Source organism: Rhea americana, unplaced genomic scaffold, assembly GCF_003343005.1.
Source record: "Rhea americana isolate MKP2758 unplaced genomic scaffold, rheAme1 scaffold_0, whole genome shotgun sequence".
Taxonomy (NCBI): Eukaryota; Metazoa; Chordata; class Aves; order Rheiformes; family Rheidae; genus Rhea; species Rhea americana.
The window spans coordinates 16,502,603-16,516,112 of NW_028185037.1; the positions used below are offsets into that span (position 1 = coordinate 16,502,603).

General features: G+C 40.7%; 1 protein-coding gene across 1 annotated transcript in view; it reads right to left on the reverse strand.

Annotated features, from left to right (window-relative positions):
- KCNQ3 (potassium voltage-gated channel subfamily Q member 3) overlaps positions 1–13,510 on the reverse strand; it is a gene marked incomplete at its 5' end in the record, with an annotated part of 197,009 nt that overhangs the window by 28,072 nt on the left and 155,427 nt on the right. The window contains 3 exons of the mRNA XM_085300492.1: positions 1,644–1,816; positions 3,886–4,012; positions 5,385–5,475. Coding sequence (XP_085156618.1) covers positions 1,644–1,816; positions 3,886–4,012; positions 5,385–5,475 — 391 coding nt within the window. The remainder of the gene's footprint in view (positions 1–1,643; positions 1,817–3,885; positions 4,013–5,384; positions 5,476–13,510) is intronic.

Sequence of the window (13,510 nt, forward strand, 5' to 3'; positions counted from 1 at the left end):
CAACTCCATCTCTCTATTTCCAGAGAGTCAAGGCTGTGGGATGGAGTTTCTCCTTATTAACCACATCAGAGCAGCTTTTGAGGTAAGTTTTCATCATGCACTGATGAAATAAGAACAGATCCTAAAAAAATAGCTTTATGGAAAAAAAAAAAAAAAAAAAAAAAAAAAGAACTAAAAATCCACCTGAGATCAAAACCTGAGCTTGCTTGTTTGAGAATGAGTGACTGTACTGGAGCATGTGGCTATTGTCACTGACATAGGAGATGCTTTGACTCAGCTTAAAATCCCAACAGTGTTGAGAGTAAACAACTTTTTGGAGAAGATCTTCACAAGCAAGTTGTGAGACAACATTCCAGTTCTTTTTCTTTTCTGAGAAATGAATTTGCCAGAAAATAGTTTTTAACTGAGAATTTTATAACTGAGCCTTGAGATAAGCCCATTTTCTTAGCTAATTTCTGATATGCAACCATCAAATGAAATTTGTTGGTTCACTTTGTTATCAGAATAGTTTTCTTAGTGCTTCCCAGTGTAGCAAGGTTCTCACAACACCTTCTTATCTCTCCCAGTCAGCTCAGATCCGAAGTGCTGTGGTGAGGAATCAAATGAGGAAGATTTAAAAAAAAATTCAGATTTTTTTATGAAGCTTTAAATACTTTCTGAACAATGTGTTTGGCACATGTACTTCTTCCATGATCTCAGTTTCCTAAAACATATTTTTGACATAAGTGTTTATGTGCCACCTGCGTTGTAGCAAGTTTGCATGGGGTAGAAGCAGAAGCTGGTATGAGATGAAGCAGAGTGGGTATCCCTATCAGACACTACAAAGAAGTAAAACCTAATTATGCTGTGCCAGCTGGCATTTTAATTTTCAAAAAATTTAAAAAAACTCCAAAATGTCAGGAATGTCATTCACAGATCAGAAAAAGCAGTATGTAACACAGATTATATGTGATTTTTATATTCCTAGAGGAGATGAGAAATCTCATCTAGAGTCTTTTTATGCAGATAGCTTTTAACATGTAATAATGTTTGGTGAAAATGCAAGAGCACAACATATCTGTCTGGTGTGAGACAGGATGTGTCTGACTACAGCATCAAGTTAGACTGAACAAAGAAGATTTTAGAAATTTTGTCTCTCTAGATCTCGCACTGCATGCATCTTTATATTGCCTGACCTATGCTTTCTAAGAGAAATTATTCTAGTAGCTCCCTCTGAAACCACACTTCTGATCAATAGCCTCTTTCCATTCCTCTGGAGTCCTGCTCCATCTGCTGATCAGGCAAGTTTGAGGAGCCACTACAAAAATGTTGCAATTATAGAGGTATTTCTGTCAAAGATTTAGCATACTTTACCTTTAAAGGGATGTTCCTTTTCTCATTCTGTGGGAAGGCAAAATTCCTGTTGAAATGAGTGTGAGGTTGAGCATTTCTCTTTCCACTTGCCAGTACCTCCATTGAGTAGAGAAGGGTAAATCAAGGGACAGCATTGGTTAAGAGTATGGAAGAGGGAATAGACCTGAAAGGACTAAATTGCACCTTGAACTCCAAGGCTTAATCCCAAGGGATTTCTGTCCATCCCTTCTCTTCCCTTTCTACTTCTCCTCTGCTGATCGCCAGCTGACTCTTGCAAGCTCCTCACTTACTTTGCTATGTGCACAAATGGCCGATCCCAAAAGTTTCCATGTGCCACCCCTCCTATCCATTCGGAGCATCCGTAGGATTTGCAGGAAACGGAGGCTTCTGAGAGATGTGGCCAGAACATTGCCCTGGTTCCCAACAGCAACCACTGGCACTGAAGCAATCAGCACAAAGATATCTACAAGGCAAAAAGAAGAGTAAAGCCTGCGTAAAAGTGTCCTCATCATCTGCTGCTTAATCTCGTCTGTTTGTGCTGAAAATTTCCCTAGGCAAATTTTAAAACTGCCTGAAAATACCTTCTTTGGCCAATTAAGTAGCTATTGGCACTTTTAGCATGGTCAGAGTCACGCGCAGAATTCACCAGAGAGCATGGTAATCAATTTATAGATTGAAACACTGGACTTGAGACACCAACTGAGCTAGCCTAGGAATGCAAAGAATTGGTGTCCTAGGAAAATGCAGACAGAAAAACAACCCTAAATCCATATATCCCACAGGCAGCCCATAGTGCTCACAGACTTGTAGGTCAGCAGTCACGAAACTCAATATTCAGTGGTGCATTTAGTATCTTGGTCATTTGGCTGTCTTTCCCTGTAAAAATCTCAAAGCCAGTCCTACCATCTGTAAGGGTCCGCAGTGACAATCCACCAGTCAGCTTAAGAAGAGGTCAAAATTTGCTTCTTCTTCTTGTTTATTTTCTCCTCTCCCCTTTCTTTTAAACCTCCCCCCCATCTATTTTTTGATCCCATACATAAACGTTAAAAGTGGCACCAAAAGGCTTCAAGCATTCCCTGGGTTCTCAGTCTTTAAACTGTCTTTATATTGTATTTCCAGCCAAAAAGAGTGGCACCAGACGGGTTTTGGATTTATTCAGTTTYAATCACGCTCAGAGTAAACTTGTGCCACTTATAAACCAGGAGATGATGTTAATAAATCCAACGGGGTCTTTTCTGTTCCTTACCCAGATATCAATAAAGACTCATCCTCACAAGTGAGATGACACTTCTACTGATAAGGCATGAGAAAATATAAATCCCATTTGCTTACACATAGCTATACTGCCCTCACAATGCTATTAGAAGTATCAGAATACTTCCTATTTGTCTCACAGCAGCATCCAAAGGAGTTCCACCAGCACAAATGCACAAAGAAAATTTGTACCAGTTTAGTTTACTATCTACGCACATAAAATGAATAAAAAGAGGGAAAGGGAAGAAGGTGCTACACATAGTTGTAAGGGTCCCCACGGTGCTCTGTGCTTTATAAATACTGAAAAAAAATCTAGTTGTTGGCCCGAAGAACATTCAAACAAATGAAGGAGTCCTGAAAATACTGAATAAATGCAGATGTGCATGACAGGTACTCAGGATCGACTGAGCTCCTAAATGTCGGCTCATTGTTTTGTGGACATAAAGGGGAGGTTTAAGAGGGCATTCAAAGAGGTATAATGAGTAATTTGACAGATATATGTARGCAGTACTTTCCAAGACTGAAAGATAACAGGATAGRAATCATAAATTTCTTGGTTGCAAATATATGCTAATATTATGGGGAGACAGTACAACATTTGAATTTGAAAGAGAAAGGACTGGCAGGTAATGAGGGCATCAGGTTGGGATATAAAGAGTTTGAAAGTGAAGGCAGCCAGAGCATATTTCAGGATGAACCTAAGAAAAATGCAGAGGTCTTAGGACAATGAAAATGTATTTGAAGCCRATACCAGTCAAAATTAGGAGGCAGCTGTTTAGTGCAGAGAACAGCAGGCTATGACAAAATGGGGAGCACTGTGAAAAGAGTTTTTTGGATGGATATGAAGGGTAGTATCTCTAGTCACGAGCAGGAATCAACAAGGCTTGGATGTGGGCTGGGGGTGAGGCACTGGCTGGTGGATGGCGCTCAGCTGAATGTCAGGGCACGTCAGGAAACAGAAAAACTTGTCACTTCTCTAGCCAGAACCTCCGTGGGATTAACGCTGTWGTGATCGCGCGGGCCCCCGCTGAGAGGGTACTGCAGCAAGGACCCTGCTGTTCCTCACTGACCAGCCATCCAAGAGACTCTCAAATGAATCATCATTGCCAAGAATTTTAAATAAATACTCCAAGCAGGACACAGCTCCTAAGGCAAAGGGCAGAGCTGATTTCGGTGCTCTTTGTATTGCCATTCACCGGTTCTTGCAYATCCCCTCACGCTGGCTCACAACAGAAAGGACATACGTGTGGAAACCAGTAATAAAGAACACGTGCCTACCGAGCATGCACAAAGGCTTCCTGGCGAACTTGAGTCTCCCCCTCCATCCTTTATAGCGACAGCAACACCCAGCAGCCCAGATCCTTAAGGCAAACTCTGCTCCGAAGATGAAAATGGCAAAAGTTTCCTGGAGCAAAGACACAAACTAGATTGTTAGACGTAACAAATCTTGCAGTAATTCCGTGCACACAGAGATTGCTGGAACAAACAGATGAGGTACAAGTGTTTGGGTGAATGTATGTGTGTGTGTGTGAATGAGAGAGAGAGAGGAAAAAACAGGGAAGAAAATATAATTTCATGAAAGACTCTGCAAGGCAAGGACATAGCTTTACAGCCTGCTAAGTGCTCTGCAAAAACTGCCCAAGCAYGCGGTTGAGTAAATGTGCTGTGCTCACCCTGCCTGTACGGAAGGGAGGGCAATTACCTTGCAAAAAGTCCTCTCATTTCACATAAAGTAAGAACACGCGTGTGAGTGGTGACTGCAAAGTCCCTGGGRCGCCGTATGCCCACAGCCTACGTTACCTACCAGCAGCTTGTTCATGCAGCCACGTCTAGAGAGACAGGGACAGATGATGTTGTACATTCATATGGTCRTATTTAAGAGAATAATAAACTGCAGCATATATTATCCCCTGCTGTTTCTGGTGCAGGGAAGGATAGGATTTTCCACTGTGCTGAACAGTGTTGTCTGGATCTGCATGTCCGCCCGGAGGTCCAAGGGGAAGTGGAAAGTAAGATCCCAGAACTGCTGCTGCAGTGTAATTTTCCTAGGGAAGTTTTTCTACAGGGACAATTAAGGGAGCAGTATCTCTGCCTATTGCGTGATAGCTAAGGGTGAAGAGGATGTGCTTCATTAGGTTTGTGTTCACAAAATTATTAATATATTTATATTTTGTGTTTTTTTTCCCTATTTTTCTTTCTTTCTGCCATACGAGAGACCTACACAAATACAGCTTTAAGCACAAGACTTCAGCATAACATAAGCACGCTGGAAACACAGAAAAAGAAATATATTTTCTCCAAACTCTTTTGAGGATAGTCGTTTGAGTCACTGCCTGCAACAGTTATACGTATTCTGCTATCAGACACAAGTGTAAGTCCAGTTCTGTGGCATCCCTTGAAAGAAATGCTGGGACTGGCAGAATATTACAGAATGAACTGTTGAGAGACCCCTATAATTTCAGTTTTCAAAAGTGTTCAGTTCTAGCCTGGTCAATGGGAATTTTCTTGATACATCAGTGGGAGAATCATTGGGCAAATGCCGAAAAGCCATTACGTAAAACTCTCATGCTGGTGTTTTTACCCTGTCTAGACTTCCTCTTTACTCAGTCTGTGCCGACAATGGACAGGGAACTCACCAATACGTAAAGGTACAGTCATTGCCTCAGGACCAACAGAATAATTTTTTTTGCATGCAGACGTAGGAAAAAGTTTCCATCACTGCTAATGGGGTTGATTTCAGTTTAAGGTCATTACCAGAGTGGTCACAGTCTCCTTACCAGCAAGAGGAGCCAGTCTCCTGAAACGGTTTCATACTCCTTGAAAGTTGTTAGGACAGCTAAGATCAAACACCCCAAGACAATCAGAAATCTGGAACGAAACAAGAAGGAGAAACCAGAGCATCGTTAGCACTCTCTGTATTTGTGTCAGAGATATACTGCCCATAACAACCTAGGCAGAGGCCTTTAGGAGAGGGTTTCTTACTGTCAATGAGCAGCAGGGGTGGGATCCATTAAGATCAGGAGAGAACTTGAGGGTCACAAACGTGTCATGTGGTCAAGTCCTCCTTTATATATGCCACCACATTTGCATGGGGTGAGGGAAAGAGAGAGAGACTCAGAAGTCAAGAAATAGTGGCAAAACCCTAAATCATCATGGCCCCGGGACAGATATTCATTAATTAACTTGACTGCATTCTTCAGGAAGGAAGTGGACGGTATTGCATTTTGGGAAGGGGTCACATGTGGCAGAGGACTGCATTGTTCAGGAGGTCTGTTGCAATCAGATGTTTTATGAGCTTTGTAAAATGGCCCTGTAGTTACAGTGAAATAAATCTACTTGGCACATACTGAAACCTGAGAAACAGTAAACATCTCAATACAACAGACAGTGCAGCACCAGGACAAACCCTCCTTTGAAAACCACGTTGCTTTTCTTTTATCCTTCTTTTTGCTTTCATTTCTTTACAGATGGAGGGATCAAAAGATTTGGAAGAGAAACAATACAGAGGCAAAGTTCTGCTTTCCAGTAAACCCTGTTTGTGGTAAATCGTGCACCAGTACTGCTGTTTCTGAGGCTCCAAAATGCAGAGATTTGACAGAAAATTTAACTCTCATGCTGATAAATCCAAGTCAATCTAATCTAAAGTCATTTTGATCTGTCTTATAAAACTACTCCCAGGTTTAAGCTATTCAAAATCCTTTCTACATAAAGAAGAAAGAAAAATCAAAGGAGTCTCATAAGTGATTGCTGTGAGGCAGAGTGGGGAGATCTCATATTCTAGTACTTTGTTTACCCACATAACGGACATTTTAATGTGCTCTAAGACCAGTCCACAGGAACAGAGGAGCAGGTGGCTGTGGAAATATTTCAGACCTTAGTGAATGTATTGGAAGGCTGTCTCCATAAAAGCTCTGGATCCATGCTTTCATAACTAGTATACATCAAAGAAATGATAGGCATTAGAAACTGAAATTATCTTAACTTGTTGTTAAAAAAAGACTCAAAGTGTGTTTAGTTTGTATACCTGTTTTGAATTTCAATCTGATACCTAAAGCATGACTTCACATTTTGCTGAATAAATATTCAGTTTGTTTCACTAAGTAAAGAAAGCAAAGTCATGGTCTCCAGTGCAGAGACAGTGAGAGCAAAGACTATAGGAGAGGAAGGCTCAACTCCAAGATGAATGTCCTATACCCTGTCTTGTCGGCTTATTTCCTTCCTGTATGATGAAATCTAGGGCTAAGGGAAAGTGACCTGACAACAAGAAACATTTTTGCAGCAAGGGTGAAAGGGAAAAGGCAAGCTCCAGATGGCTTGTGCTGCCTTTTGGGGAGGGTTTCCTCTGAACAGCTTCAGCCAGTGCTTTCTGTGCAAGGAGCAGATCCCAGTGAAATACCTCACAGCAAACCCTGAAGGTTTCTGTCACTGTGGCCTTTCTAACATCAGCTGTTCAGACTGCTAGAAAAAAATCACCTGGAAAATTTCAGTTCAGCTGTTTTGAGTAAGATTAAAACAAAAATGAATGTTTTTGCATGTGCTAAGCAATCCTGCTATTTCTTTGCAGATATTACCTCCTGTCAGGCACCAGCTGTGCTCTGGAGCATAGGGAACAGGAGATAGTCTTTGAGTCCCGAATGCGCCTTCTGCCATTTCTCTGCAAATGCACTCTGCTGCAATCAAGACGTTCAGCAGGCAACCTAGCCACTCACAGCCCCTCTGCAATGTGTCTCCATCCCCTCAAGCTCCCTCTAGCTCACCATAGTTTACTGTCCCACCTTGCACTAAGGAAGCCAGTGGCCTGTTGTTAACCCACAACCCAACTCATAGTTTGTCTTGCAGCTATATTAGCAAACTGGTGAAAACTCTACCAAGGCAATATGATTCCTTCGACCAACTATAAAGCAGCCATGACCTCCCACATTACAGCTTGGCGCGGCTAAGTGACACCATCTTGAAGTTCCCATGTAAAGGCTTGAGCTGTTGTTACTTGTGCTTTCCATTATAATCACTTCCTTACACCATCTGAAAATCTGGCCACCCATCAGCTCACTAGTATAGTTTACATGATTAATGAAAGATGAAACATACTGAAAACAGTCCAAGGAAATTACATCATCAGCTACTTAAATGAAGGGTGTGAATTTACACTAYCATTTAGCTGAACAGCACTACCACATAAAGATGCTGTGCAGATTTTTGTCCAAAAGGAAGACAGACGATAACTTAGTAGTGAAATTGTCATATTTTGTCTTAAACTGCCAGTGTTTTAACCACTAGAGTGTACCAGTGYTCCACAGAGCAAAGGAATACTGCTCTCATTCGTGTTTTCCTTCCTCACGAAACAAAATCATTGCAGGTGGTGTTCAGGTGATCTCATCTATGTATTTAGGGTGCAAGAAAAGAAGTTTCAGAGCAGTGAAAAGTCTTTTTCTTGATTATTTACAGAACAAATGTCAGCATGAATGGACAATACACGCTGCTTGCTTGGTAGCTGTGTTTGACACAGCCTATACTGCAGACCCTGCAGCTTGACATGAGTGCTCAGCTACAAAAACAACAGATCATGGAGGCCAAGAAAGGAAAAAGAGGGTTGGAGAGTGAGAATGGAGATCACAAGTTACCATGAATGTTTGTGAAGGAGAATCTGAGCTGAGGACATGGTCTTAGCCTTCCTTTGCAAGAAGGACTCTCAGGAGCAAATGAGCCTTTGAAGGGTCAGCTGTCCTCCTGTTGCACCACCCCAAAGGATAAGCACCCYGCCACAAGTTAATCAAAGCCCAGATCAGCAGTCCTCACTTAACATCTGAAATGGCCACCACRGTCAGAGCACTTCATGAATTTTTGTCTGCATTGATGCTAATTGATCTATTGGTTTCACTGTTAAGCCTATTCTGTTCGAGATCTTGGAGTTTATGAATGCCAAAAGTTTTTTGCATCCTCTTTGTGTGAAAGATACTGCATATCGTTGGCCTTTTCACTGATCCYCCTTGCTCAGCAAACATAACAGCAAGGCACATCTTCATAAAGAATGTCACCTACGCTCAATTTTTCCCTGTGTTGTRGCCTTACGATCGCAAAGTCTTCAAGTGAGCTTCGAGTGAGTGAAGTGAGCTTCGTTGTTACTGAGTCTGTATCGTCCATTCAGTTTTACTTTTTAGAGGCAGCTAGTTGGTCTAGTGGCTGAGCTTGGCTGAAAAATGCTAAGGGRTGAATYTCAGAGAAAGGACTATCACTGAGAYACATACATGGGGATGGGCAGAGAGGAGGCTAACATTGGCCACGTTTGCTCAGGAATTAAGGCAGAGAGGGAGAGAGTCTGAAATTAACTCACAGTTATAACTGYAGTGTCCAAGAGAGATCCAACAGTAGTGATTAGAAGAAAGAAATAGCGCAAAAATTGGTGTTTAGTAATGAAAATTGAGTCTATTGAGCCTAAGGTGCTTCTTGAACAGGGTTTCAGCAGGTGGCAGTCCACAGGTCAAGAAAGTGGCCCTGTTATTCAGGTATGCCAGATAAGGATCTGAATTTAATTCCTCAGTTTTTAAAATCATCATTGCAATGATTTTTACATTTTGCACATCCTGTTGGATTCCTGCTATCTGTAGTATTGTGCCTAAAATCATGTTTGTTTTGTGGTATGTATAAACCCCAGACCACCAAACAGCAGTTTTTTGTTGTCATTGTCACAGCTGATATGCTATTCTAGCAAATAAAAGTTCTTGTTATGGGAGATTACATGTTTATCACTTACATCTTTTAACCATACTCTATTGGAGTAATACAGATAATAATCCAAAAAATTTTCCAGGAAAGAAAAAGTAATTTATGACTATGCTAGAAAATGGATCTTTCTTGGATTAAAATCACAGACTGATTTGGTCATTAAATTTTGCTTTTCTGAATGTTTCACATTCTTTGAGTTTTCCTTCTATTTCATTTGAACAAAACTTAATGTAGACCTTGCTGAGAACTGTAAACATTTTTTCTATATATGGTGCTCTTCATGTATCCTGTTCAGTAGCTCTTGCTTCCAAATTTTGGGAGTAGATTATAGCAATTTTACTATAATCTCTTCCAAAATGTAACAGTCCCTTTGAAGCTGTCATGAGGACCAGATACATCGTATATAGCCCAAATAAATATTTGTATCTGGCATAACGTTTGGCAATTTTTGCCGTTTGTGAAGAGCCTTGCCATGACATCACAGTTTGTCTGGAAGATTTTTCTTGAGTATATTCTTATGTGCCATATTAGTTTCATTTGTATAGCTGTTTCTATCTATAATCAGACTAATTGTTACGCCGACAGACTCTTGATCGCATATCGTATCATCTCCTTCAGTGACACCCATAGTAGGACTCACCATGGACATCTGCATCTGAACTTCTAATAGTGTTCCTGGAGCGCAGTTCGTATTGTTTTAATGTAGATAGTTCAAGCTGGTTTGAAGCACATAAAGAGCCAATTTCTTCTCTTTTACTTGTAAAGAAAGCCTCTAGTGACCAGCTCCTGCAGACGTATTTCCTGTGTAGAATTAGTTGAGTGTCATTTTTTATATCTGGTATGTTCACCCTTGTGTTAGGTATATTTACAGAACCTACCTTTTAATGATTTTTATATACTTCTACTACYGAAAGAATAAGCCTGACACATGATCCAGGCTTTACCAGCCTATTTCTTACATGTCCAGGYTTCTCCAAAACCCCTTTCTGTAACTTGAGTTTTCATATTCCCACATGRTCCAGTATCCTATTTACAAAAGATATTTGCAAATGATACGATGATCTTTAGCAACCAAGATAATAATTCAGTCCCTGGACAAGACAGCTTACTAAACAGTTATTGCTAAGAGATCCCCATCCTTTGCTGATGATACTTATTTGGAGGTCTTTTTCTAATATGTAAGGTATGAATTCTTTAATTTTTTAGGTAAACTTCTTCCCTGCTTTCAGCCTTTTGCAAACATAGCAGCCCTGTATGACAGTGAGACACTGCATAGGTTTGTATTTGCTTTCACATCTTCAGTACTATTTCTTGCAACTCATTGGAATTTCCTCTATCTCTAAATGTTTTTATAATCTGAGATTTTCTGCTTTGTTCCATTTGTTCCTTTCTCGTTTTCCCTTAAGACTTGAAATCTAGGTTCATTATGTTCTGCCACCTGGTAAATGCTAATGGATTTTTCTAAGATTATATTAGAAAATTCTGGCAGTGTTTTTCTTGGTTCTTGGTTTCTAATTCTCAAAGTAATATGGTCCTAAAACCGAGATTCCCACAAGCTTTCCCAAATACCATGTTTGAACAACCTTATTTTCTTCAATTATTAAAAAAATATTGGCTGTGAACCACAAATATTAACAGTGCAGTTTTTCTTACAGTTCTTTCAGTCGCCCCGTATTCCCAACCATTATCTTTTTCTCTACATCTGAGCTCCTGTTTTTTTTTCAGAACACCTGCAGTATCTTGGACTGATTGTTTTAAGTGACTTTTAATATTAAAAAAAAAAAAAAGGATGTTACCAAACACTTGAGAATGACTCTTGAGAGAGGAGGGAATGTGCGCCTGATTTGGAATATTCACTGAGCAATATTTAGCCTCTTACATCTCTGCAGTTCCTAACAGTAGGCCAGTTACTGTTACAAAAACCAGCATCAGGATAGGAGTGATGGGAAAAATATGATAATTTTATGATGCTACAAACACTAACTGAGAAACTCAGAGGAGGTTCTGGAGGAGGGAAAAAGCAAYAAGGTGAGGTGTTGCAATGCATCCGAGGATTCCTATTTCTCTTCACCCATGGTTTCCACTAACCATATGATCACATTCACAGCTCCTTGCAGGAGCTTTTGTCCTGATGCCTTCAAGGCAGGGTGGAAATGCCACTTTGCCAGCCTGTAAAGCTGCATCTCAGCCTTAGCTGAGACAGCAAGATCCTCCACATGATGCTGGAGGAAGCCCTGGGAAGCAAGAAGAGATCCCCAAATGATCCCTAGTCTCAATGGCAGGCCAGCAGATCTGCCAGACAATGAAGTGGTTGTCTAGATCAAGAATACCATCTGCTGATGGAGGTATGACTATTATYGCTCACACACTGAGAAACCAAGACAGAAAAGACAAAATGTATTCTCATGCCAAAGCAGATTTTTGTGACTTTGGGTTCTGCAGGATCAGGAATTTCCCTGAACTGGATTCACTGTTGTTTCACTAAGTTTGAAAAGCTTTTAAAAAGCAAGATGTGAAAGAGGAAAGTTGCACTACAGAGCAAAAGCATTTAAGGTGCATGAGCACAGTTTTTGAGTCAGACAGGTCTTCTGTCTTTTATACCCCAGTCAAGAACTTGGTTAGCAAGGACTCTTCTTCCTGCCTTTTCTTCAGGTCTACTCTTTAAAACCTTTGCTTCAACGCACTGTGCACTGCTGTTGCCAGCCTCCTTAGGGAGTCTGACATGCTGGTACAAAATGTTGTAGGCCAGTAGTATCAGATAACATAAACAGCATCATGCTGCACTTTATGCTGTAGGAGACCTTTAGCTTGATGTATTTGTTTGGTTTGGTAGGGTGAAAGTGCAAAACAGAAAGCACAGAGTGCTACAGTTCCCTATCTCGTTGTTCTCCCTTGGAAGACAAGATTCATCCAGGGACAGTCCATTTCCATCTTGTCTTTGAGACAAGTTTTAAAGACGCTCTGAATGTCCTAGCAAAAATATGGTACAAGGAAAGGCCTGGATGACTTATCACATGGATGATTTGGGGACAGATGGCAGAAGCAAAGGGAATACAATGATACCAAGGAGTTAAATTTCTCCTCTCTTTCTGCGGCTTGAGTAAGGATGGAAAGTCTTCTGGTTGTTGTAACCAAACAGTCTGAGTTGCTTCGCTAGTTCCTTTAAATTCTATTTTTGTATTAAGCGAATGTCATTGGCCTGAAATATTGCCTGTGACTTTTATCTGCCATGACTAGTATGCTTCTCCATGGGCTTATCTCCCTCTGGCAGTGTGCAGCTAATTGACTTGAGACACATCAACTGTGAAACACGGTGGACAATGGAGCAGAGCAAAGCAGGAACAGCACAAACGGTGTTACCCGGCAGCCTCGTCTGCCTTAGTAGCAAATCAAAAAGATTCAGAAATGGTTCTACTAATATGACATTCTCCAAAGGACATTAATAAATTTGTGCTAAGCCGTTTGATGGTAATTAAGAGTCAAGTGTTGGTGTCTGCTAAACTATTTGGTCAAGAAAAGTGCAGGATATTTGAAACTCAGCTCATAATTTGGCAATCAAATGCCCAGCCTTCAGCAAATTCTGTGATGAGAAGTAAAGTGRTTTAGCGTACACAAAAAATCTAAGGTAAGAATGTCCATCCATGCCCACAGTTAAAGATCCTAAGAAAKAATTTCCAGGAAAGTTGCTTTCTAAACATCACCAACACTGCTGTGTCCACAGAGATGAAAGCTCAAGGAGCTTGGTTCCAGACTTGATAAAATCTCAGGATCCGAGAAGTAGGATCTGTCACACAGATGTGCAGTACTCCCCCCACACACTTCACATTTMTTTTTTAAAAAAAGAGATGAATGCATTCTGTACTCTGAATGATTTTATAGGGAACTCCAACAGAAGAAAAAGTTCTGAACCAGCTACCTGGTCTTTTGCCCTGGCTGAACAGACTGTTGTGATGTTTTCTACATTCCCACTTGAAATTACTGAGAATCAGAAGACTGTAGGAAAAAAAAAAAAAGAATAGTCAACTAACACATCCTTTCTTCCACCTGACCAAATTTCCTTTTCTCACAGGAACTCAAGTCAAAAATATTAGGTCCTTCATGAGCACGTCGCTGGAAAGGAATATCTAACTCAGGAGTACAGCACAGTCCAGGAAAAATGTCTGTAATCTGTAATGTAGGG